General features: G+C 40.2%; 1 protein-coding gene across 1 annotated transcript in view; it reads left to right on the top strand.

The window, feature by feature from the left end:
• Nucleotides 1-23,914, top strand: part of LOC147725926 (extracellular calcium-sensing receptor-like) — a 62,819-nt gene that overhangs the window by 1,736 nt on the left and 37,169 nt on the right. The window contains exon 2 of the mRNA XM_086963392.1: nt 2,438-2,729. Coding sequence (XP_086819518.1) covers nt 2,438-2,729 — 292 coding nt within the window. The remainder of the gene's footprint in view (nt 1-2,437; nt 2,730-23,914) is intronic.

Below are 23,914 nucleotides of genomic sequence, written 5' to 3'. Positions count from 1 at the left end.
AATTGTGATGAATATTTGCCATTGTATTTTGACTAAAAGAGCTCCTTCATTAATACGGTCAAGTAATCAAATGTAAATTCATATTGTAGTCAATAATGAGATTTTAAGGGATTTATATTCTAATTAGAGCTTGGGATTATCTGACTCTTCATTCATTAGTCAGATATCAATAAGATTACAGAATTGATAATAGAAAAATAAAGTTAGTACCGAGCATATCAGAAATTTCACAAAGCACGTTCCTTAAGTGAAAGAGTTCATATTCTAAGAAAGTGAGGTGCAAATGATGTCAGTCAGAACTCATGAAGAGTTAAAAATAAAGCAAGAGTAAATCCAGCATGTAACTAAATCAATAATAAAGAATTTCAGAATCTCCCATTAAGGAAATTAAAGCATAGAACTGATAAGCCTTGTCAAAGCCAGTTAGTCAAAGCATAAAGCATGGAGATTTCAATTTTAATAAAAGTCAGAATGGAAGAAAGCATATATCTAGTCTGCCTTTGTCTGCTTCTATTCTACTCTTCATCAAAGTCTTACCTCCTCTCCTCTGCAAATCATATCTGCTCTGTTCCCTTCAATTCAGCATCGAAGTCTGAAACTCCTCTATAGGCCTATGTCTCTAAATCTGTCTAAGTCTGTCTCTTGGCAAAGGTCTGAAACTTCTAAACTAGAAATGTGTTTATAAATCAGAAAAATATTGCAAAGCATGTGTCTTGATCTTCCTTCTGCATTCTGTTGGAATCCAGCATTCTCATTACCACCTCTCTGCTGTCTGCACATGTCATCCATCAGGCAGCCAACATCCTTCCCTCAACAGATTCTACATCTTATTGAAAATAACATCATCTCCTAACCTTTAAGGAAATATTTTATTTTAACTAAACACATAACATTAGCTGCAATAGAACCATATTATTTAAGCAAGAATCTTTAAAGCATAACATGGTAATGCATTTTTAAAGTACATGTGTTTTCTATTCTCTCTAAAGTAAAGGATTAACTGAGGCATTGTTTAAACATTTCCAACAACTAAATAGATAAGGTAAGTTACCTGCTGTAAATGATGCCAGTTGTCCTTCTTTCACAGGAGAAGAAACATTCCTCTGTTATCTGAAGGTCAAACTGGAGTTCTCAGAGCAATAAATCATGAGCTGCTTTCTGTGTTCTATACTTTAAAATGCTGTGTTAATTCAGTACAAATTATATTCTTCTACTGCACACATTAAACATGTTTGCAAATTAAAATCACATTCTATAGTGAGAATAAAATCTAAACTTGCCACATTGAATTGAACTATAAATTAATTTTGCAAAGTTTTACATGGTTTATTAAGTCGAAAGAGTCTGACTAAAAAATTTTTTGGTCGCGGCAGCTAGGGCGAAAGTTGCTGGTCAATCTTCGCCCTAAAAGTTTATTAAATGTATGAAATCACAGTATAGGCATGGTTTTTACATATACATACCTTTTTATCTAAGTGTAAATAGTATTTTAAACGTGTATTGATATAATGTATACTTTTTAACGTGTTGTGCTAATGTTTTTTTTTCTCTTTGTATGACTTTAATAAGTCGAATAAAGATATTCTGACTGACTGAGTCTGACTAAAGCCTGTGAAAATCAAAGCCTCGTGGTTACATTTTGCAGCACCAAACGTCTGGGTGCCGCGTTTTAAATTCCGTATTATGTCCGAAGCCAAAGGCAGGATTGCGATTAGTAATGCTTAATTCTATAGAACATGTTTATGCTCTTTCAAAGGCACGTAATCAATTATTTATTTTTGCTTCATACAAAGAAAATCCTTTCTTAATTGTTATGCTCATTTCCTAATTATATGGTTTCTTTATTTAAAAATACTATTTTGACTTCTGTACAACTGAATGAAGAGATGTATAATATGTAGAAATATGTGAAATAATTTAACTACTGATGACGACTGAACAACATTTTATCTTCATTGTTAGATAAATATTTTGTTTAAGATATTGATGCAGTAGTTCTTACATATGTTACAAAAATGTAACATATGTTACATATGTAACCTATATCAGTGAATGGCATGGTTTTCTGTGCTATTAATAAACATATAAATGAGGTCAAAGCAATTTAATTTGTTTTTTGTGTAGTTATAAGCCAAGCCTTTTGATTGGACCTTCCCATGTTGTCTGTGTTGTATTGCTGTGTGTATCTGCTTCCTCTTTCAATTGTTGACCAGCATTACTTACTTTTACATACTGTTTTCAAATTTGCCTTCATGATTTGTTGCAACTTTGCTTAAGTCTAGCATTTTTGAGACGTGTCTTCACATAACCATGGACTCCTGTGCATTTCCCAAGTCTCTGTTTCATGACACTGTAGAATCTGAGGTTCACGTTTCTTCAGAAATGGGAGACAATAGAAATATATGTTGTGAGTAACAATTTTCTTTTCTTCCTCCAGCCCTCACCCACCATTTCTTCGCCACCTCATGGCATTGATCTTTGCCACTGAGGAGATCAACAAGAGCTCTGAGCTCCTGCCTAACATCACCCTGGGTTACCAGGTGTATGACTCCTGCTCCAGCGTCATGAAAGCTCTTCATGGCACTTTTAGCATCTTGTCCAACAGGAAGGAACTAGTTCCAAACTACAGCTGCCAGACGCAGGATCCTCCAGTTGGGATCATTGGTGACTTGTCATCTGTGACATCCAATTCCATAGCCCAGCTTTTGGGAATATATAAATTTCCACAGGTAAGAGAGTGACAGCTTGTTTGTTACAAGTATTTAAATTGTTACACTGTGTAAAATGTACTACTCATTGTTAGGTCCTGGCTGTAGAACCAAAAGCAGCCCTGGCAAAAAGGCTCAAACCAGCACGCAGCCTTTGTAATTGTTCTCTTCTGATCCATCTGTTTCCTTCTTTCCCTCTCTCCTCTCCCTTCTCCCTTTTGGATTGCATACTTTCTACCTTCTGCTCCCTCCTTCTATCTTGAAGCCTCCCCATGCCGGCTGAAATGAACCTCAGGGTCTGTCCAGCCCAGCTAAGTTGCTGATGATTCATTTGTTATGCAAATCAGAACGAATAATTGAGATACTGTCTTAAGTAGCAGCCCCACACATCACACCAACATACCAACCTTCTCTTTTCCTATGGAACTATCATAAATATTCCACACCCTCATGTGCTCAACTTTCCTTCATGATAATCTATCAGAAAAGACATTTCGTAGACTCAGACTAGGTGGAAACCACTACAAGATCTTTCAAGATACGAATCTTCCAAATTAAAACATAAAACAAACTCAATACTGACAAGGACAGGGACAAACTCGGAGAAATAATAGAAGCACTTGCTCATGAGAATCCTGGGGTTGCATTAAAGGGTTCCCAGATTGTGAATGTCACAGTAGTAAGAGAACGAAATTACCAAATGAGAGTACCATAACACAGCCTAACCAATCAGAGTCCATCAGAGTCATACTTCAATTGGCACAATCACCAGTGGCATATTCATAGAGGCGGGTACAACCCCACCTTGAGAGAAGGGAAGCTTATGCTGTTAAACTGTTGAATATGACCACTGTAGCTCTGTTACGGTACCTCCCAGAGGTGACGCTCATTAACCATCTAAACACAAGAAAATACACCTATTTTGGATGCCCAGTCCTTCTGAACATGCCCTGACTATTTTGGCAACATTTTTCACAGTGTTTAAAATGGGCTGGTGCTGTCAGTAACTGAGTAACGGCACATCTTTAACTTGAAATGTTGAATACCCACTATTCTTAGCAGGGAGAGAGCTTAGGAGCTGAAAGTAGGGGCATGGTGGACGGGGGGTGCTGCAGCATCCCAGATAAACATTCCAGAATGCAGAAGGTGATTGAACCGTAAGGATGACTTTTATTTTGTTTTTATCTTGCCTCATTTGCTGCACATTCAAAGACAACATTTAAATATCAGGATTCGGACAAATCACTGCTTATTCAGAGACTGGTATTTACTTGTATTTCTCTAAATGCTAAGAGAGTGGAAGGCACGGGCCGTGCAGGTAAGAGCAGCGGTGCGGAGGTGTAGGGTGGGGGAAGTCGACAGATGACGACTAGGAAACTTAAATTTAAAACAAGAAAACCACTTACCTTGCACTTGGCGCAACAACATGTCGGTGATGCGACGAGACCAAGGTATGTGGTTGTCTTTTGTTTTATTTAAGTTTCCCTCGTCGTCATCTATCGACTTACCCCCTGCCCCACTGCTCTTACCTGTACAGGCCACACCTGGAGGGAGGTTTTTGTAAAACTGACTTAAGTGACAAACCTGCTGGGATACAGGAAGTGAAAGAAACCCGTGTAGGATTTCAGGTTTTATTCTCACACACATTTAAAAACCTGTAAATAATTTATTTACCTATTTCAAAATATATCAGCATTTGGAAAACCACAAATTAAGCAAATTTTTTGTAATTCAGAAGTGTGATGGAAATAAAGATTTTGGGCCATATGTATCATGCAAATTCGCAATCGCAAAGGCCGAAATTCGCAGAAATTCGGCCTATGCGAATTTGCTAAATGGAATGTATGAAGCAAAACTGGTGCAAAATAAGGAATCGCAAAATTTGCAATTCCTTATTTTGCAATTGCATTTAGGAATCGCAAATTTTGCGATTCCTTAAATGCAATGTATGTAGCAATTTTTTTTAGCAAAATGCCCTTAAGGAATCACAAATTACCATCAACTTCTAGTTGGTGGTAAGTTGCAAATTCCTTGATAAATTCAAATTTTTGCATTTTTCAAAGTGCCATGTGACGCACATACACGCCCTTTAGGCATGTATGTGCGCCACATGTGCACCCATGCATATTTCCGGGGTGCAACAGGGTGTCCTTTGGAACACCCCTGCACCCTTGAAATTATTCTCAATTTGCGATTAGCAAATTGCGAATCGCAAATTGAGAATAACTCCCTATTCATTCCTATGGGCCTCCTGGCCCATAGAAATGAATGGGAAAGTATTCCTTAATTGCGATTCGCAATTTGCTAATCGCAATTAAGGAATTCTAAGGAATCGCAAAAAAAATGCGATTTTGTACATACATACCCATTTGCGATTCTCAAATGGCAATTTCTTAAAAATCGCTATTTGAGAATAGCAAATGGGTATCTTGATGCATATGGCCCTAAAATAGGATAAAAAAGACACTTTACTTGGTGATGTGCAAATGATAAATATTCACTGAAACCCGATTTCCACACATTATCTTTAACGTGCTATACAATTTTAGCAGTAACACTGCGTGTATGACAAACCCACCCACCAACTAAGATCGTCCAATCAAGCCCTCGCCGCATTCCCGCGCATACGAAGGTCCACAATGGGAGCAAGACCTGGAACTCACTCCCCTCTCGCCTCCGCCTTACTCAAAACCACATCTCCTTCAGAAAAGAACTTAAAACCTGGCTATTTGACAAATAATGAACCCCTTCCCTAGCGCCTTGAGACCCTCTGGGTGAGTAGTGCGCTTTATAAATGCCCGAACTTGAACTTGAACTAATTTAGTGGCTATTTTAATGGAAAATTTGCTGTCTGTAAATAATTGTGTGCTGCCTTATAAGTAATCCAAAATACCTACTTGCCACACCTTTACCACTCTCCTGCTGGATGGGTGTGGTGGTATGTGGACAAAATATCAGAAATACAAATTTCGTGGCACAGAATATCGTATCAACATTTTTGAGGACCAGCGATGTGACAAAACGTGAGGAGGCCCCGGTGCAAGATATGCTGAAGGGCCCCCACACTCACATCCGCAGGGACTGAGAGGGCCTCCTCCAGTACGAGTAAGTCTAGGGCCCCTCCTACACCACAGGGGCTGTGAGGGCCTCTGTTATACCCCTGTCAAGGACAAGAATATTCCGTAGGTCATTTTTAATGGGTAAGTACAATTTTACTATATATAACTTCACCTATATGTACGTTGATAATATCTATATGCAGAGGATACGTAGATCTGGAGCTAAGAATAGAACATGTATACTTACCAATTTGTACATACATACCTGATATTCTTGTCCTCAATATTTTTGACACAATATTCTGTCCACAGCATATTTGTTTACACTATTCTGTCACTGATCTGGTTGTGGCAAGGAGGCACTACAGGTCCAAAGCAGGCTCTGGCCAGAAATCCTGACCAACCCCTTGCCACTTCAAAACCTTGAAGCAAAAACTCCTTAAAACTAGCGTGTTTTTGAGACGGGAATCCCCCTCTCACACATAGATACACTTTAGGGCGTGTAGACACATAGTCTGTATCACACACCCACAAGTTTTAATTGCACACACCTTTTATCTGTCCTGAAGAAAGCCAGCATATTCATAAGGCACTGGGCGAAACATGTTGACCCATCAAAGGACGTGGGAGGTCGTAACATGCCTCAATCGTCCCACAGCCTTATTTTTAACGGCTGACGGTGGCCCAGGTATTAAAGTCTAATTCATCTTCGGGTACTGGGACCTCCGGCAAGCCGTTTTAAATTCACATTCAAAGCACCCTTCACCGCACACACAGCGATATACCTGCTCCGCTGTAATCAGGCGTCGAAGCACACCCGGGACACGCTAGGTGTCACTGGGTGGGCCCGATGATGAGCATGCCACCAACTAGGTTGGTGGGTGAGGGCTTCATGAGCACACCTACTAGGTGTCACTACCCCTTGACAAAACAAGACTGAGTCACTCAGATTTCAATACTAAATCTTGTTAAACTTCCCTCAACTTTAGCTAGTCTCTTTTTGATTAAACTCTTCTTAATTATTTCTTCGCCATGTGGGAACTCCCTGACAAATTCAGGTGGCCAGTCTTGTTCAGCTAGAAGAATGCCATAGCCCTTAGAGAGCTTCTTCCAAAAGAGTGCTCTTATTCTTCTAGTTATGTCCCCCTCCATCTGGAGTGTTATTTCATATAACTTATGGGGTAAACTAACCCTGGTGTCCGCAGTTTCAACCTGAATGCATTCATTCAAGTCCACTGTCTCCAGATGAACCTTCAGGATCTTGCAAACTATGGTTTCTTCTGCTGCGCTGTCTAGCATTGTCTGAGCCCACTCCCCGTTCTTGAGTTGTGTCCTCGGGATGTCTGATTTTTATGCTTGCTACCTTCTTTTTGGAAAATTGAGCTTTTTTACTTCGGTGAACGGGTTCCTTATCTTTGGACTTGACGCATTATCCCTTGTGTTCTGACCGTCCTCTTCTTTCCGATTTCTGCAAAGAAGTCTGAAAAGATCGAGAGGGACGTGTATCATTATCTTGATATATATCAGATTTTTTCAAATTATCCCTATTCCTAGGATTATATCTCTTTTCAGTGGGCTCCCTTTCGGGGAGACTTGTCTCTTTGCTGGGGAGATCTTCCTCTGGGTTGAGTATATTTTTCTCTAGGAAGTGATTGTTTATTACTCACCCACTTCTTCCTTGAAGTAGTGAGATTATTCTTAATGAATGTTTTTTCAGGATTTTCAGTTAGTTGGGGCTTCAATGGTTTTCCACCCAAACTATCTCTACCTAATTATTCATATGATTTTTCAATAATTCTAGCAAGTTCATATGGTTGGTCTGCTATATCTGTTTCTTTTAACTTCTGGTAGCAGGTTGGACTGTCAATTGTCAATTGAACCAATTGTCTATACGCTGTTGTTCATTGTTTTAGCTGAGCTAAACGTTCTACATCTGACATTTCTTCAATGTCAGGATATGGTGTATAGCTGGCTAGTACTGGCCATGTAGATCCTGGTCTGCCTAGCGGACCGAGCCTGGTAATGTGATTTTGATGTTTTAGGGCACCATTAAACCAGAGCTGATGCTCTTGGTAAGTTAGTGGAATTTCAACTTCCTCAAAAGAAACGTATTCCTCTGGAGGTTCCTCTGCTTTGTAGTAGTCGAACTCCTGTGTTACTGGATTTGCTTGTGGAAAAGAAATCCATGAATAGAATACCTCTGTCTGCCGATATTCATGTGCCTCTATCACAAATATAAGTTTACCACCTCTCGATGATACCCCATTTTCTATAAATTTTATAGTTATGGTTTTCCTTATATTTACTGGGATGATTATAGCATCCGGGTCATTTTGTTGGAGAGTTTTGTCATCTAAGACTGCTTGAGCTGCTATTCTAGCTCTCTCCTTTTCGACATAACTCTCTGACATTTTTATTTACTGAAAATTTTGCACAACAAGTTTCCAGGGAAACAGAGATTGGGTGCACAATATTTTGGAACACTGTATCCTTCAATGTTGAATAAACGAAAAAATGATACATATTATTCTCGTCCTACTAAGTTTTGGCGGATATTATGCCCTTTCACCCACTCCAGACGTCTATTGGAGTTTTTACGGGAAAGAGGGGTCTGTTTGAAAAGCACGACTGAGTTACTCTAGTATCTAACATTAAATTATCGCCTTACCAAAGTTGGGCACCATGTAGTGAAGTTCCTATATTCCCAATAGGCGATGCGGATTGAAATAATATATCCTGTAGCTTAGATGTAGGACTGGGGTCTACTAGGTCTCTACCGGTTATATTAGACTTAATTGTGAGTGCCAGCTAGCTCAGAGGTCACTAGAAACTTTATTGAATAAACAACAAGGGATTAGTTTCTGACAACCACATAAAACATGACAACTTTGTTTCCCAAGAATAAGAAATCAAATCTCTAGAGTCTTGGAAACAATAGATAACTATTTCACTCAGTCAATCGTGCATGCTTAGTTTCACCAGAGGTGCAAGAGGAATAGAGAGACGGGCGTTTTCAAATAAAAGGTATTTATTGAACAGTCTTCTTTCTCACGCATTGAAAATGAACTGCTACAATAGTAAAGCTTACTATGAAGTACAATGCATATATACGAACAGTATTATAAAGTAGTACTGTAAAAGCATGATATGGTTTCTAAGCTATAAAGTGCATAAAATGTATAAAATACATAAAATACCTACAGAGATAAAAGGATGACTAAAAGTACTCAACTGGTGTTTCTAAATACGCCTACCCGGTGTACTTAACCTATGTCTAGTACGAGGAAGGACGTATGAGAGGAGTAGCTTAAGTTTTAAGAGTTCTCTGACAGGAATCTGATTCCAATAATTCTCTAAGAGGTCTAATCAGCTCCGTACCTTTTGGTCTAGAATGAAGGAGGTCTTGTATCTCGTTCTCGGGATTCGATTTCCCTGATATCCTCAAGGGTAGCCTGGAAACACTGGAGCTGGATTTCTCTGCAAGAGAAATGACAGAGTCTCGCAGTGCGTCTGCTGGAGGGTCAGCTTCCTTCGGCACTTGCTGCTGCTGCAGGGCGTCGGGCAACTAGATAGTGAATCTGCTCCAATCCACTGTGTGTTTGTTCAGGCAAATCAAGGCATATTTATACTTTGAAGGTGCCGAGTTTGACGCATGTTTGGACTTTTTCTTGGAAAACGCCTGGAGTTTTAAGAGAACTTAATATTCAAGCAGGGGGAAGTCCCGGGCTGCTGAAGGCGGGTTTTTCAAAGAAAGCATTGTTAATTCTTGGAGCTTAGTGGAAGTATCCATGCCGTATTTGGGTTGTATGGTTTAGGAAAAATATGATGATGATTTCTATGCCTATATAAGGAAATGATAAAGTATACCTATATAGGAGCATGAATCGGGAAATTTATACTAGGGTCCGAGATTCATTTACAACAGTGGGAGGTAGCACAAGTAACGGAATGAGGAATCAGAGTAATTCATGTTACCTGTAAGTAATCCAGATATGTCCTCCTTCATCATTCCTTACTTGCAATAATGCACAAATGCGGAAGCATAAGTAGAACAAAATGAAAAGACAGAACACATGCTCAATATGTTTAATATTAATAAACAAAAACAAAGAGATAAGATTCTGTTACTGAGGAAAACAACAACAGTCCTATATATTTTCAGTATTCAGAACTGCTCTGTCAACATGTAATCATGAGCCCTGTGTGAGATTTAGCCTTTAATGGTAATAAAAGTAGTCTGAGAAATCCAAGTGGCAGCAGCTCATATATCTGGTATAGAGACACCACCCCATACAGGGCCCGATTAGAACTTACGGTGGAGCGGTGTCACGGCAGTGCAAGCAGCTGCGCCACCACTCCGACGAAGGTTTCTGCCGTGCACCTACCAGATTACGACTTTTCAGTAGTCTGGCAAGTGGGCAATGGGACCACACAACAAGGTTCCTGCACGGCATGGACTTGAAAGTCCATTCCATGCAGGAACCTATGTGCATGCACTCAGGAGGGCCCAACTTATGCCTCTGTGTGCATCCACATGCAGTTGAGGCAGAGGTGGGCCGTATGGGCCCGCTATGTTTTCTCTCATCCAAGGTTTATATGGAGAAAGAACCTCCATGTAAACTCTGGAAGAGAGGAAACTCTTATTATGCTTGCGGGGACCACAGCAGTGATGCCAAGCATATTACGGCCTCTGACCGCCTCTCCAATGACAGGAAACAGCAGTTCGCTTGCAGAGCAAGCACTGCCAGGCAGTCCATTAGCCCACATCCTAATGTGGCAGTAGGATCACTGGTGCAGCGGTGGCTATATCTGCCACTGCTGCACCACCATGAGTCAGACGGTCCTCGGACCGCCAGACTCATAATGGGGCTCTATGTGTGTGCAGCAACCATCTAATAAGTTGATCAAGTCTGAATAGATTCGAAAGGTACAAAATATGCCTTGCTATAAGAATTGAGGGGCATATTTACAAGCCCCTATTGCCTTCACACGTCACTTTTAGTGACATTGTGGCTGCTGTTCGGGCTTCGCCTTATTTACAAGGCAGTGTTAAGCCACTTAACGTGGCTTAAAGCTGCCTTGTGAATATGGAACCCTTTCACGCTAAGCTTGGAATGGAATTACCTGTTGAAGGGAGTTCATTTTGAAAAAAATCATCTTTCGAGACAAATTCAGGTCCTTAAGCTCTATCATAAGTTGAGAATGCCCTCACCCAATCCAATGAGTTTCAGGACTAAAGGACTCTGACCCAAACAAATCTTTGCAAACTTTTGATTGTGGATTTCCTCACCAGAGTTGAGGAGACCGTAGGCCATCTACAAGACCTCTACCACCCTTCGTCATGCTCTACCCCAGTCTACACCAACAACCAGCCCCCTAAATGTCTAGGTTTTTTTTCACCCCAGACATCTCAGCTCCAGCCCTGTAGGACAGACTGCCCTGCTGTGTACCATCCAGAGAATCAGTCAACAGCTCATGCAGTTAGTGGCTTTCACGGATGTCATATACCACCATTCCACCACCACCCTTAATAGGAATAACAATACTAACTCCACACCCCATCTCTACACCCACTCCCCACAAACCCCCCAGAAAAACAAAAACACTGACACTCACCCACAGCATTACACCCATTAAAATAAGCACACACTTAAACACAGACAAAAAACTGAACACACTTTTTCGTAAAGCACAATCACCATGACAACCACTTCCACCACCACAACAAACAATGTTACTGACTTACAAACACGCACCTAACCCTAAGCACAACTATTCAACAACCATAAGATACCAGCAACACAGACATACACTCACACCTCAATACCCACCTGCGACACCCTCTCTATCTACCAAGCACCTACATTTAAACACACCCTCACCCAAACAAAATCCAAACCGACCTCTTTACCAAATCAGACAGCCAAAAAAACACCTTCACCCAAACCCACTTCCTCACCCAAACCCACCCCCTACCCAATCCCACAACTTCACCCAAACACACATCATCACCCAAACCCACACCCTCACCCAAACCCATACCTTCACCCAAACTCACACCCTCACCCTCACTTATACCCAAATACACACCACTAACTACCAACACACCTGATACTAGCACAATACACGCACAAACTCAAAGTTCCATACCAGCATCCAGTACTTCCCAAACTGCCATTTCAATCACCTTATCTCTCCTAAGACCCTATCACAGAAACCATCTTCTACTTCCAAACCCTTCAAAGAGAAACAAATACCTCACCACCTGCATGTTTGAGGTACCTGGGTCCCACAAGCTCTTGGAATAAGATAAGTCCCTTTAGGAGGATGTAGGAAAGTGGAATATTATTCAGTGAAGCTGGTTAGGCTTCACTATGTAGTACTCTCATGTTACCTCAAATAGGTCATTTGGATTCACACTAATTAATCCCTGGACCAGTCCTGGTAGTGTTGCACAAAGCTGTCAAGCTTTACTAGACAGGCATGTATTAAGCATTTCAGAGTACCAACATGGACGAGAGACACAACTCTAAAGAAATCCGGCACCAATTTATGAATATAAAACTGAATTTTAGACAGAAGAGCAAATAAAATCAGATGAGTTTGACCAGAGTTGTGGATCTTTAAAGGGAAAATAAATCAGTGCATTTCACTCTTCTAAAAAGTTCACATTACGGGTCACTGGGGATATGCACTAGTGACAATTGGTCACTAGCAGATCAAGTTCAGTGGGATCCACTGGGTGGTAAGGTGTGGTGGGTTCTAGGACCAGGCTCATACAGTCAGTAGATTTTTACCTGGCTCGTAGGGCCATGGTGCAGAATAGTCCTGGTTATCCTAGAGGACTGAATGCATGACCGCGGGTGCTGGTTTTGCCACTTGGAAGATACTGGTGAGGAAAGGGATGAACACTCTGAACAACAGGGCCACAGAGGTATTGCTTTGAAGGTACTGCAGAGTTTCTGTGAAGCACAGCATTTGATTAAGGTAGTGGTAGCCCAAATGGCCACCAATAGGCCTTAGGAAAAAGCAAGTTCAGCCTTTTGGTCACTTTGGCGTCCTGGAGTCTGTGGGGAAACTGTAGCCACCTGAAAGGTCCTGGAGGGCAAGTCTACATTTCCTACAATGCACTAGACTATTTGGTTTTGGGTGATCATTAGGTGGGCCCAATGGTCAGACATTATTTGGCCCTGGGAGTACGGTCCTTTCCGGCTACTGCAGGGGGCCAGTACCTCTAGTCCAAGGGAGTTCTGGAGTTGCCTTTGGCTTGTAGAGGGATACCTCTGTCCTTTAGAGTTAGTCGCAGTTTCTGTGTGGTAGCTACAGGTGCATTCTTTGCCTTTTTCTTTGGGCAGGTTCTGAAGTCGCAGACACATGTCTCTTCTTTGACTTTTGTCCTTCTTTTCAATCAGATCTGAGGTTCAGGTGCCAACTCCTAGATTTAGGAGCATTAAGGGTGTGGGTGCCAGTAGCCAGTGGGCTACTAGCCCCAGTGGTTAATCTGCCCCTGACGTGACCACTTCCAGGGGATGGTGTCACCTTTTCTACCCAGAAGCCACTATTCTGAAAAATGGCAGAACTCTTCTTCAGCTGTACAGACCAGGCAGTCCACACTTGGAGTGTGGTTAGCTTTATGGAGGTGTATGCCTCCTGCCTATTTAATTTTCCCACCTGCCTAGGATTCAAATGTAACTCTAAGGTATCCACCTGGGTGCATATCACATCAAATTTGACCGAGGGAACAAGTCAGATTTGATGAGACTAGTTGTTTGATACCAAACATGACACTTTTTAATTGGACCTTATTAAAGCTGGCAGCCTTGAATGCCCAGGTGCCAGCCTGTGTTATCCTGTGGCCCCCTGACAACTTTTAGTAGCCCTTAATGGAAAGAAGCTACTGTAGGGACAAAGGGCAAAGTCGACGTTGAGATGCTTGCACTGCTCATGCAGTCTGCAATGGCAGGACTGCTAACATATGTTTTTTTGGGTCACTCAGGGTGACACAATGAGTGCATTGGGCCCTGATTACCCCTTAAACTCCCATGCCCTGTGAACCACTGGCACCATTTACCAGTGAGAAATATAGGGGTTAAAGTCCTTGCCAATTAGGGTTATCAATTCATGTGCATCATATTTTAGGGAGAGAACACTGGCTCTGGGGCCTGGTTAGCAGGCTCCAGTGCACTTTCAGAGTCAAAATCTTCAGCATTGGAAAAAAACGTGTGCAGGGGACCATACAAAAAGGGAACATTCCTACAGAGGGGGACTTATTTTTATAGACAGCAAAATAGGCAGCAAGACATATTAACACCAAGAGTGTGCAAAACATTGTGCCTTATAGATACATGTGTTATGTATATTTTTTGTTGATATTATCATTTTCATATCATTTAGAGAGACTTGCTTCCATTAATAAATGTATTACAAATGTCTTACCAGATTGTTTCATTTCTGATTTCCCCATATATAATGAGTTTCATTAGAGTACTAGCTATTACATCTACACTTTTAAGCAAGATTTACCATGCAGGTTTTGTGTATGTCAATAATATTGATTTAAATTATAGGATGAAATTAAACAGCATTTAATATTTAAAAATGGAGCATATTATAGGTAAAATAAGGGAAGAAGGGTGGGTAATTATGTGCCTTTGATTTTTTTTGGTAACTACACAGAATATCAACATATGTTCTAGTATGATATGGTAACATATGTCATGTAACAAGACTTGAATCTGCTACTAAAATATTTGTTTACAGTGTTTTGCACATGTAAGTATGTATCATACATATATTTACATAGCTAGTGTTACATTCATTCCTTAAGCAACAGTAAAATTGTATGAGAAACATAGCTTATTTGGTGCGTGCTTCCTTCATATTGATAGATCTGTACAGCAAAAAGACAATGGATAGTAATGTGTGAAAACAAAATTGATGTATATGTTTGTAGTTAATATTTTCAATGCTATGGGTTTGCCTACACAGTTACAATGGGACTGATTCACTGAACTAACTTACAACAAAATCATAAACTTACTACTTTTGGTATTCACAGAAGGCATTTAGTTGCCTTAAATTAGGATTTTGTCTTAAATTAGGATTTTGTCCTAAAGTAGGATTTTGACATAAATTAGGAGTTTGTCCTAAATTAGGATTTTGTTTTACGTTAGGATTTTGTCCTAAATTAGGATTTTGTTTTAAATTAGGATTTTGTCTTATGTTAGGATTTTGTCCTAAATTAAGATTTCGTCCGAAATTAAGATTTTGTCTTAAATTAGGATTGTGTCTTAAATTAGTATTTTCTCTTAAATTAGGATTTTGTCCTAAATTAGGATTTTGTCTTAAATTAGGATGTTGTCTTAAGTTAGGATTAATTCTGTACACCCGCCGACCTTGTTAGCCTATTTTTGCATTAGCTAGCTCACAGTGCCAATAGAATCTCCTTTAATCAGAGAGATTAGCTTTTGGCAACCTCAGAACACAACAAGCCCCGATTCCTTAAACTCATGGAAACAATATACTACTTTTCACCCAGTCACTCGTGCGTGCTCATTTTCTCTCAGAGAGATACACAGAAGAAACAGCAGAGCATGTGTACAATAAGAATTTATTGTACTGTTGTTCTTCTCATGTAAAATATATGCGCTGCTACAACTGTTACACAGTAGCAGAGATATAACATCAGCAGTACAGTGAATAAAAAGCAATAGTACAGTTCTACCATTTTGTCAATAGTCATGTACATATAAATGAATAATAAAATGCATTTATAAAATATAGTGCATACTCCTACGATGCCTGTCTAGATGTATCTAAGTGTACCTAGCATGTGAGAGCCTAAGCCTAAGAGCCAAGAATCCAGCTAGGATTTAGTTGAAACCCATTACCTGAAATAGTGAGAGAGTGGGACTTCGTCCTGGACTCGAATTGGACACCCCGCAAGGGATAGTGTTACCACTGTCAGCTGCAGCAATTGCATGTCGGAGCTGTAGCGTCTCTGGTCATTGTGTCGGCAAGAGGTGCTGTATTTATACAGTCCATGTGCGTGTGTTAGCAATTGTTTAGTATGAGGATGACATTGGAGATTAAACCTTGTGCGTAGATAGGAGAGGTGAAGTATACCCCCTGGAGAGTGTTCTCATAAATTATTCATCTGTGCTAAGGATGACATCTAAGCAATACTGAATGGGGAGACCCCACCATCTGCATGGGACTAGATGAAAGGTTTAGTTCATAAAAAGTTGTCAGTCCTTATAAGGCATTCACTCCCTATAAGGCAGTATGTCCTTATTGGGAGTTATGGCCTTATAAGGCTCATTCATATGAAATGAAGGGGAGCTGATGTAGGGAAAGAGTGCAATGTTCTCTGGACCTATATTAGGGTACCAATGTGAAATATAACAACTCCTGTGTATGAGACACCTCTGCCTACTTCGCCAACTCCTATTGCCCCTTGGTGTGATCCACTATGCCAGAGGTCTTCAAACTTTTTTACTCTGGGCCCCCCCTAAGCAAAATATTTTGAGATCGGGCCCCCCTCCAAAACTTTATAGCAAGGATTGGGGGAGTGGAAGGGACATGGCTGCGTGCCGGGAGCAGGGCTTATGAGATGATTTCTATAGCTTATGAACCGCGCCAAATATGAAGCTTGTAAAACAGCAAATGCATCAAACAAAAACAGATATCCCCAAAAAACTGTTCCCCATAATTGGGGTGTAGTGAGCCCCTCACACTCTTTGACCCCAATGCAACTATACCTGCTGCACTAATGATATCTGCAATACTGAGTTGCAGGGTATCTCCTCTGCCTCTTTTGCCTCTACCCCACCATGATGGATCATTACCACTGTCCTAATGCTTGAAAGAACAATACGCTCTGATGCCCGCTTTTTTTCTAAAGGTAGACAGTCATAATTGTGATGCAGTGGGCCCCCCCAATTCCTGGGCCCCAGTCCTGCTGCATCTGCTCCTTTATGATAACCATGAGTGGCCACTTACACACTTGGTAGCAGTCCCAGCTTCACTAATAAATGTCCCTTTTAAAAAGACAAAAACACTTATATTGTCCCCTTCTTTGTGGTATCTCTCTGAAGAAGCGGCCTCTGGTCATTTGTAAACATAAAAGTGATTCTGCATACTGTGCTCCCTATTCTCGACCTTCTCTTTGACACTATCTATGAATCTCGCTCTTTTCCTCTGTCTCCTAGACCATTTCTGTGAGGCCCCAAGGATTGAGAGGATTAGGGCTCTGCAGCTGAATGAAACCCTGCTGGCCTTCTACCTGCCACCCCATGGACTCCGCTTTCACACAAAAAAACTGACCCTGAATGGTTAATACTGACTTTGAGATGCCTGTGCCTGAAATCGAAGTGGGTGGTGGTAGTGCAGAAAGTTAAAAAAGAAACTGGCCTTCTTACCATCCATTAATTGATTGAGTCACTTAAAGCCAGGGCCACTGAAATTATGAGTTTCTGCAGCAGCAGCATTTTCCACATAATTATCAGTTTACTGCATTTGCTACATAATATGCCGATTCCAACAACAAAAAACTTGATTCCAGCTCAAACGGGACAAAAGTTACTTAAAGCATGGCAAAGTGTTCCGGAGCAGTGGAAGGTCCTTTGCAAAGATTGACTGGTAATCTTGTAGTTGCTTACTGCTGTATTTGGGTGTTAAACTGGTATCAATGGGGTGAAATATTTCCCCTGACAGTGTTACCGTGAGTTAAAATGACAAAATAATGAAGTAATGCTAACCACAAAATGTGGCGCATTGTGCCGCATAATTTACCTTTTCTTGCTGCATAATTTAGTTAAACCTGCCACATAATTTTGTCCACTTCTGCTGAATAATTCGAGTGGATCTGCTTAAAGCTTTATGGTGGCAAAGATCTATTCTTTTTAAGATTTAATGTAAAGGAGTTATCAGCTGGGCTCTGATAAAGTGAAGACACTTACAAAAATGTCTGCATTAGATACAGTTTGATTACCGATTACTAAAAAGTATATTTTTTAAGACCTTGTTTTATCTCAATCACTACATCATTTTGCAGCAGCCTAGCTTAGAGTATGTAAATACTGTTTTAAAAATAATGAGTTACATATTCACAGTGCTTTCTGCCACAGGCTGGGACCTCATAGCACTATAAACAGGGCCAATGGAATTATGCGGCAGGAGAAGGCCAAATTATGCAGCATGGTTGACTAAATTCTGCAGCAAGCAAAGGCAAATTATGCTGCATATTTTGTGATTAGCATTACTGCACTATTTTGCTATGTTTACCCTTGTTAACATTGTCCTGGCCTTTATTGCCCTTCATAAGTACCACATTAACACCCACATTTAGCAATAAGCAACAGAAAGGTGACCAGTCAACCTTTGGAAAGGGCCTTCCACTGTGAGGTAACATGTGTTGCTGCATTTTTTAATCTGCAAATTATGCAGCAGACGATGGATTATGTGGCAAATGCGGAAAAACCATAATTATGCGCTGTGAGTGCAGGGTGAGCATAACAACTAAGGGTGAGAATGGGGAGTGAGTTGTCTGAATGCAGGGTGAATTCCCAGACACTTGGGGCCTCATTTATGAGGCCGTGCGTCACTTTTACGCCGCCGGTGCGTCACATTTTGTGACGCACCAGCAGCATAAAAAATGTGCCTTGTTGCACCATATTTACAAAGTGACGCATCTAGGTAGATGCGTCACTTTGTAAACCCCTGCACTACATTATACCTGCACCAGGTATAATGTATGCAGGGGGGCGTTCTGACACAAGAAAGGGTCATTGAAATGACGGAGTGAAATCTATGAGATTTCACTGCGTCACTTCAAGGACGCCATTGCGTCAAAATCTTATGCCTGCCTCACAGCAGGCGTAAGACTGACGCAGGCCAAGGATGCTTTGCTGGAGTTGCGTCACTTTTGTGCCACACTCCAGCAATGCGTCACTTTTGCGCCTACAGATATGTCTGAAATACTGACGTATCTGTAACTCCTTGCGCCATGATGCGTCATATTTACAGTATGACGCATCATTGGTGTCGCAAGGAGGGCGCAGTGAAAAGTGACGCATCGCTGTTTTCACGCAGCGATGTGTCACTTTTCATAAATGAGGCCCTTGAAGTTTAGTAGCATGTTATTGACGGGTCGTAGGGTTTCAGATATAAGTTAAACTATTGCTATTATGGAATTAATAAGGGAATCGAGGGTGAAATAAAAATGTGCTGATCCTGCAACAAACTTCCAGTCTTATGATTAGGGTTGCCAGCTTACTATTTTGATGTTACAGACGGTACAAAAATAAACAGTTACCTAAAGCCCTATTTTCAGCACTTATCTGTGCGTACTTCGAAAAGCAAATATAAAGCACTTTTAAATGTGTTTTAAATGTGCCTGACTGATTCATGACTGAAAATAAAAGGATTAAAAGGAACAGACAAAGTCACATTACAAATGAATACATGCTTTTTTATTTAAACCCTATTTAGTTTCAAAGCAAGGTCTTTGCAGGCTCTTTAAATATACATGGCTGGCATTCTTTCTATTGGCAACCCTTTTTTGTATTCTTTTTAATGAAATGCATTTTCACAGTAAATTTAAAATACATATGTAAGGAATAGGCAGAGTCGGGGCCCAGGGGGTACTGGGAAAAAAAACTAAGCTTTGGTAACCAGTTTCTAAAGGTATGCAAATGGTCTTTAAAGACCTGTGAAAAACTCCAGACACTGCCCCGTCCCGAGCCCCCCAGCAGCACACCCTCTGGCCCCACGGCACTCTGAGGGCTTCGGAGTAAATGAAGACAGGCTGGAAATGCAGCAAATAAACTTCGCTGCACTTCCAGGTGTCTTCATTTGCATGTGCTTGGAGAGGTCTCTGCGGCGCTGCGCCCCCCTGGGAACCCATCCACGCCCCCCCAGGGGGGCGCGCCCCACAGTTTGAAGAACTGTGCACTATGCTCTGTTGAGGCTCACTAGTCCCACAACAACCTTTAGCTCTGCAATGGATATCAGAACTTGGTCTCCAACTCTTTTAGAAAGCAAAATTAACGGGGATCTGGGAGAGGCTGTCGAAGGCTCTATAAAATGCGACCATCTGCAGGCAAGTCATCCATGTCCCCATATCTAGCAATTTAAACTATTTCTATATACACATATCAAAACCAATAACATGGTGAAGGCAATGCACTAGTGCGCACAATGAGACATTACAACTAGTCTCCTTCAATCAATATCACAAAAACAACTTCTCCGGCGCACAACTTCTTGCAGCCCACCGTCAAAGCCACTAAGACCAAAATTCAAACAAAAGTAGAAGGAGCATCAAAGTAAACAATATTATCCCGCAAATTGAACTAATGCATTACTACAATATGCTAGATAATATTGTTTACTTTGACGCTCCTTCTACTTTTGTTTGTATTTCTATTTACACCTATCTTTCTCTTTCATTCACGTAACATCTATCTATTTATACTATACCTACTTATCAATCTATCTATCTATCTATCTATCTATCTATCTATCTATCTATCTATCTATCTATCTATCTATCTATCTATCTATCTATCTATCTATCTATCTATCTATCTATCTATCGCCCTTAGTCTATCTATCTATCTATCTATCTATCTATCTATCTATCTATCTATCTATCTATCTATCTATCTATCTATCTATCTATCTATCTATCTATCTATCTATCTATCTATCTATCTATCTATCTATCTATCTATCTATCTATCTATCTATCTATCTATCTATCTATCTATCTATCTCCCTCACTCTATCTTTCGCCCTCACTCTATCTATCTATCTATCTATCTATCTATCTATCTATCTATCTATCTATCTATCTATCTATCTATCTATCTATCTATCTATCTATCTATCTATCTATCTATCTATCTATCTATCTCCCTCACTCTATCTTTCGCCCTCACTCTATCTATCTATCTATCTATCTATCTATCTATCTATCTATCTATCTCCCTCACTCTATCTTTCGCCCTCACTCTATCTATCTATCTATCTATCTATCTATCTATCTATCTATCTATCTATCTATCTATCTATCTATCTATCTATCTATCTATCTATCTATCTCCCTCACTCTATCTTTCGCCCTCACTCTATCTATCTATCTATCTATCTATCTATCTATCTATCTATCTATCTATCTATCTATCTATCTATCTATCTATCTATCTATCTATCTATCTATCTATCTATCTATCTATCTATCTATCTATCTATCTATCTATCTATCTATCTATCTCCCTCACTCTATCTTTCGCCCTCACTCTATCTATCTATCTATCTATCTATCTATCTATCTATCTATCTATCTATCTATCTATCTATCTATCTATCTATCTATCTATCTATCTATCTATCTATCTATCTATCTATCTATCTATCTCCCTCACTCTATCTTTCGCCCTCACTCTATCTATCTATCTATCTATCTATCTATCTATCTATCTATCTATCTATCTATCTATCTATCTATCTATCTATCTATCTATCTATCTATCTATCTATCTATCTATCTATCTATCTATCTATCTCCCTCACTCTATCTTTCGCCCTCACTCTATCTATCTATCTATCTATCTATCTATCTATCTATCTATCTATCTATCTATCTATCTATCTATCTATCTATCTATCTATCTATCTATCTATCTATCTATCTATCTATTGCTCTTTCTTATATCTCTATTTCGAAATATCTGTCTATTTATGGAGACTACATCTATGCTCTGACCAGATGTCCTTTTCTAAGCACAAAATGCATTTAACAATGCTTTTTGTCACTTCATTCAAGGGGCGTTACTTGGGCAGATAAGTTCAAACAAGGTTTTGACTCAAACCCTAAGCTACTGAAACAGTCGGAGCATGCTTTGTTTGTACCATAAATAAAGTCTTACTGAAGCAGGTGGTAACGAGTGAAAATATGTTCATTTCCCGAAAATACCCACACATTGCATGTGCACTGAAGTGCACAGCATACATGCCAGGGGTGAGATTATTTTGAGCTTGTCTAGGCAAAGAAATTTGTACTAATGGTCAGCTTTTTGCTGGTGTTGCATTCCAGCCACTGGAAGATTAATCAGGTTAGGAATCTAGTGGATGCTGTTACTGTGAGGTGACAGGAAGCTCACTAGTGACATCATTGTAAGACAGAAAATTTGGGGACATATTTACAAGAAGCTTGCACCACCGCTGTGTGATTTTGTTTTTACACAGTGGTGGCAATTTCTTTGCTACATATTTACAAGGTGACGCATCTAGGCAGATGCATCAATTTTCATTGGGAAGCATAGATTTTTTCCTTCATGAGAATCAGCTGCGAAGCGTTGGAATTAATATATACAAAGTAGGCATTCCTTCTTAAAATCTCATATAAAACTGACACAGTGGTATTTATGACTTTTTCCAAAAGTCACTTATCATCAGGAAGTGGCCCGCTCTACTTGGGATGTGTCGATATTCCTACGCCTCGAAAACCCAGGTGTAGGAATGACGCAATGGCTGTTGCAGAGGAATTCGATCAGCTGAAGTGACTTGAAACGGTGTAAACTGCAATAAAGTCACATCCCTTCAACAGGTAAGTGCACATATAAGTTAGGTAAAAAACTAAATCACGCATTACACACCATGTATGACATGTTACACATACGCAGGCATGGGGTACACACAAATACGCTATGCCCACTTGTATGCGTGACATCCAGGACCAATATAACAGAGTGCAAGGTGAGCTTTTCACCTTTAGACACTTTATTATGCCTTTATTGACGCATTGTTGCAGTTGCATCAGTTTTAGGGGCAAGTACAGCATTGCATCACTTTTGGGCCGGATGCCTTGGGTTTCCTTCCCTTGGATTTTTTCAGAATTTCGAAAGCACCCTTGCGCCCTGGAGCCTGTATTTTAAATATGGTGCATCCATGGCATCATCAGGATTTTTCAGGCAGGTGCAAGACATGTTGATGCACTTCTGCCTTGGGGCAGCAATGTGTAATTTCTTCTAAATAAGGCCCTTGGCATGTGTGACATGGAGAAGGGACAATCCGCCCTGGCATCAGTGTCCCTAAGTGGGAAGCGCGGACGAGTGGTATAAGGAGAAGGGAAGCTCTGTGCCGGATGAGAAGGCAGGTCCTGGTGCTGTCATGCGTGAAAGGTGCTGTGAGGTTCCTATGCATACAAGCAGAGCTGTCTACTGCTAAAAGTAGACATTTTGTTGGTCGTGGTACTGGAAGTAGAGCAGCGATTTGCAGATCGGTTGACAGCCAGGGACAGACATAATACAACTGAAAAGCTCCCAAGTGTATCAGGCTCGTGAGTTGCTAACTGAAACAGACCTCATTTTTGTTTTGCATTCTGGAACTTGTAGACCTTATTTTATAATGGGATAAACAGGACTTGAAGTCCCAGAATGGAAACATAAATCTGCACTGGAGGAGTCATGCACAGACCTGGGAACTACAGGGGAAACTTAGTGGGTCAATTTGAAACACATACAACAATGTATTACTCCTGACTCTTGAGAAATGACAGAGTTGCAATCAAGTATTCTGAAAGTACTAATGCAGCCTTTTATTTTATAGTGCAGGAACCACAGAGAAAGGAACAATTGGCATTGGGATAGTAGAAGAAAGGAGTGAAAGTGGAGAGGCAAAGGGAAGAGTGTAAGGGTGAATGGAGGACCACAATGGAGAGTGGAGAGTCACAGGAGAGGAAGGAGAGTGGATAAATAGGTGCACAGACATAATATCGAGTCCAAAATATCGATTGGGCATAATATCGAGTTTTAAATATAGACTGGACTAAATATCGACAGGACAGAATATAGATAACAAAAATATCATTTTTAAGGTAAGTGAAGTAATATCGACTGTTAAAAATATAGATAGTTAAAATATCTAAGTATATAATATAGATAGTTAAAAATATCGATTTTTAATAATATCAAAATTTTTATAGTGTATTTGTATGTTATAATATGTGTGAAAAGTGTGTATTTATGTTATAATTAATTTTATTTAATGAATTTTGTATTTATAATTATTGCGTAATTTAATTCTGTAGCCGGTTGTCGGTTTATAGAGGAATAGGGTGGGAAGTAATTTAATTATAATTAA

The sequence above is a fragment of the Lissotriton vulgaris genome, chromosome 3_1 (assembly GCF_964263255.1).
Source record: "Lissotriton vulgaris chromosome 3_1, aLisVul1.2, whole genome shotgun sequence".
NCBI classification, from domain to species: Eukaryota; Metazoa; Chordata; class Amphibia; order Caudata; family Salamandridae; genus Lissotriton; species Lissotriton vulgaris.
This window is presented reverse-complemented; position numbering and strand designations above follow the sequence as displayed.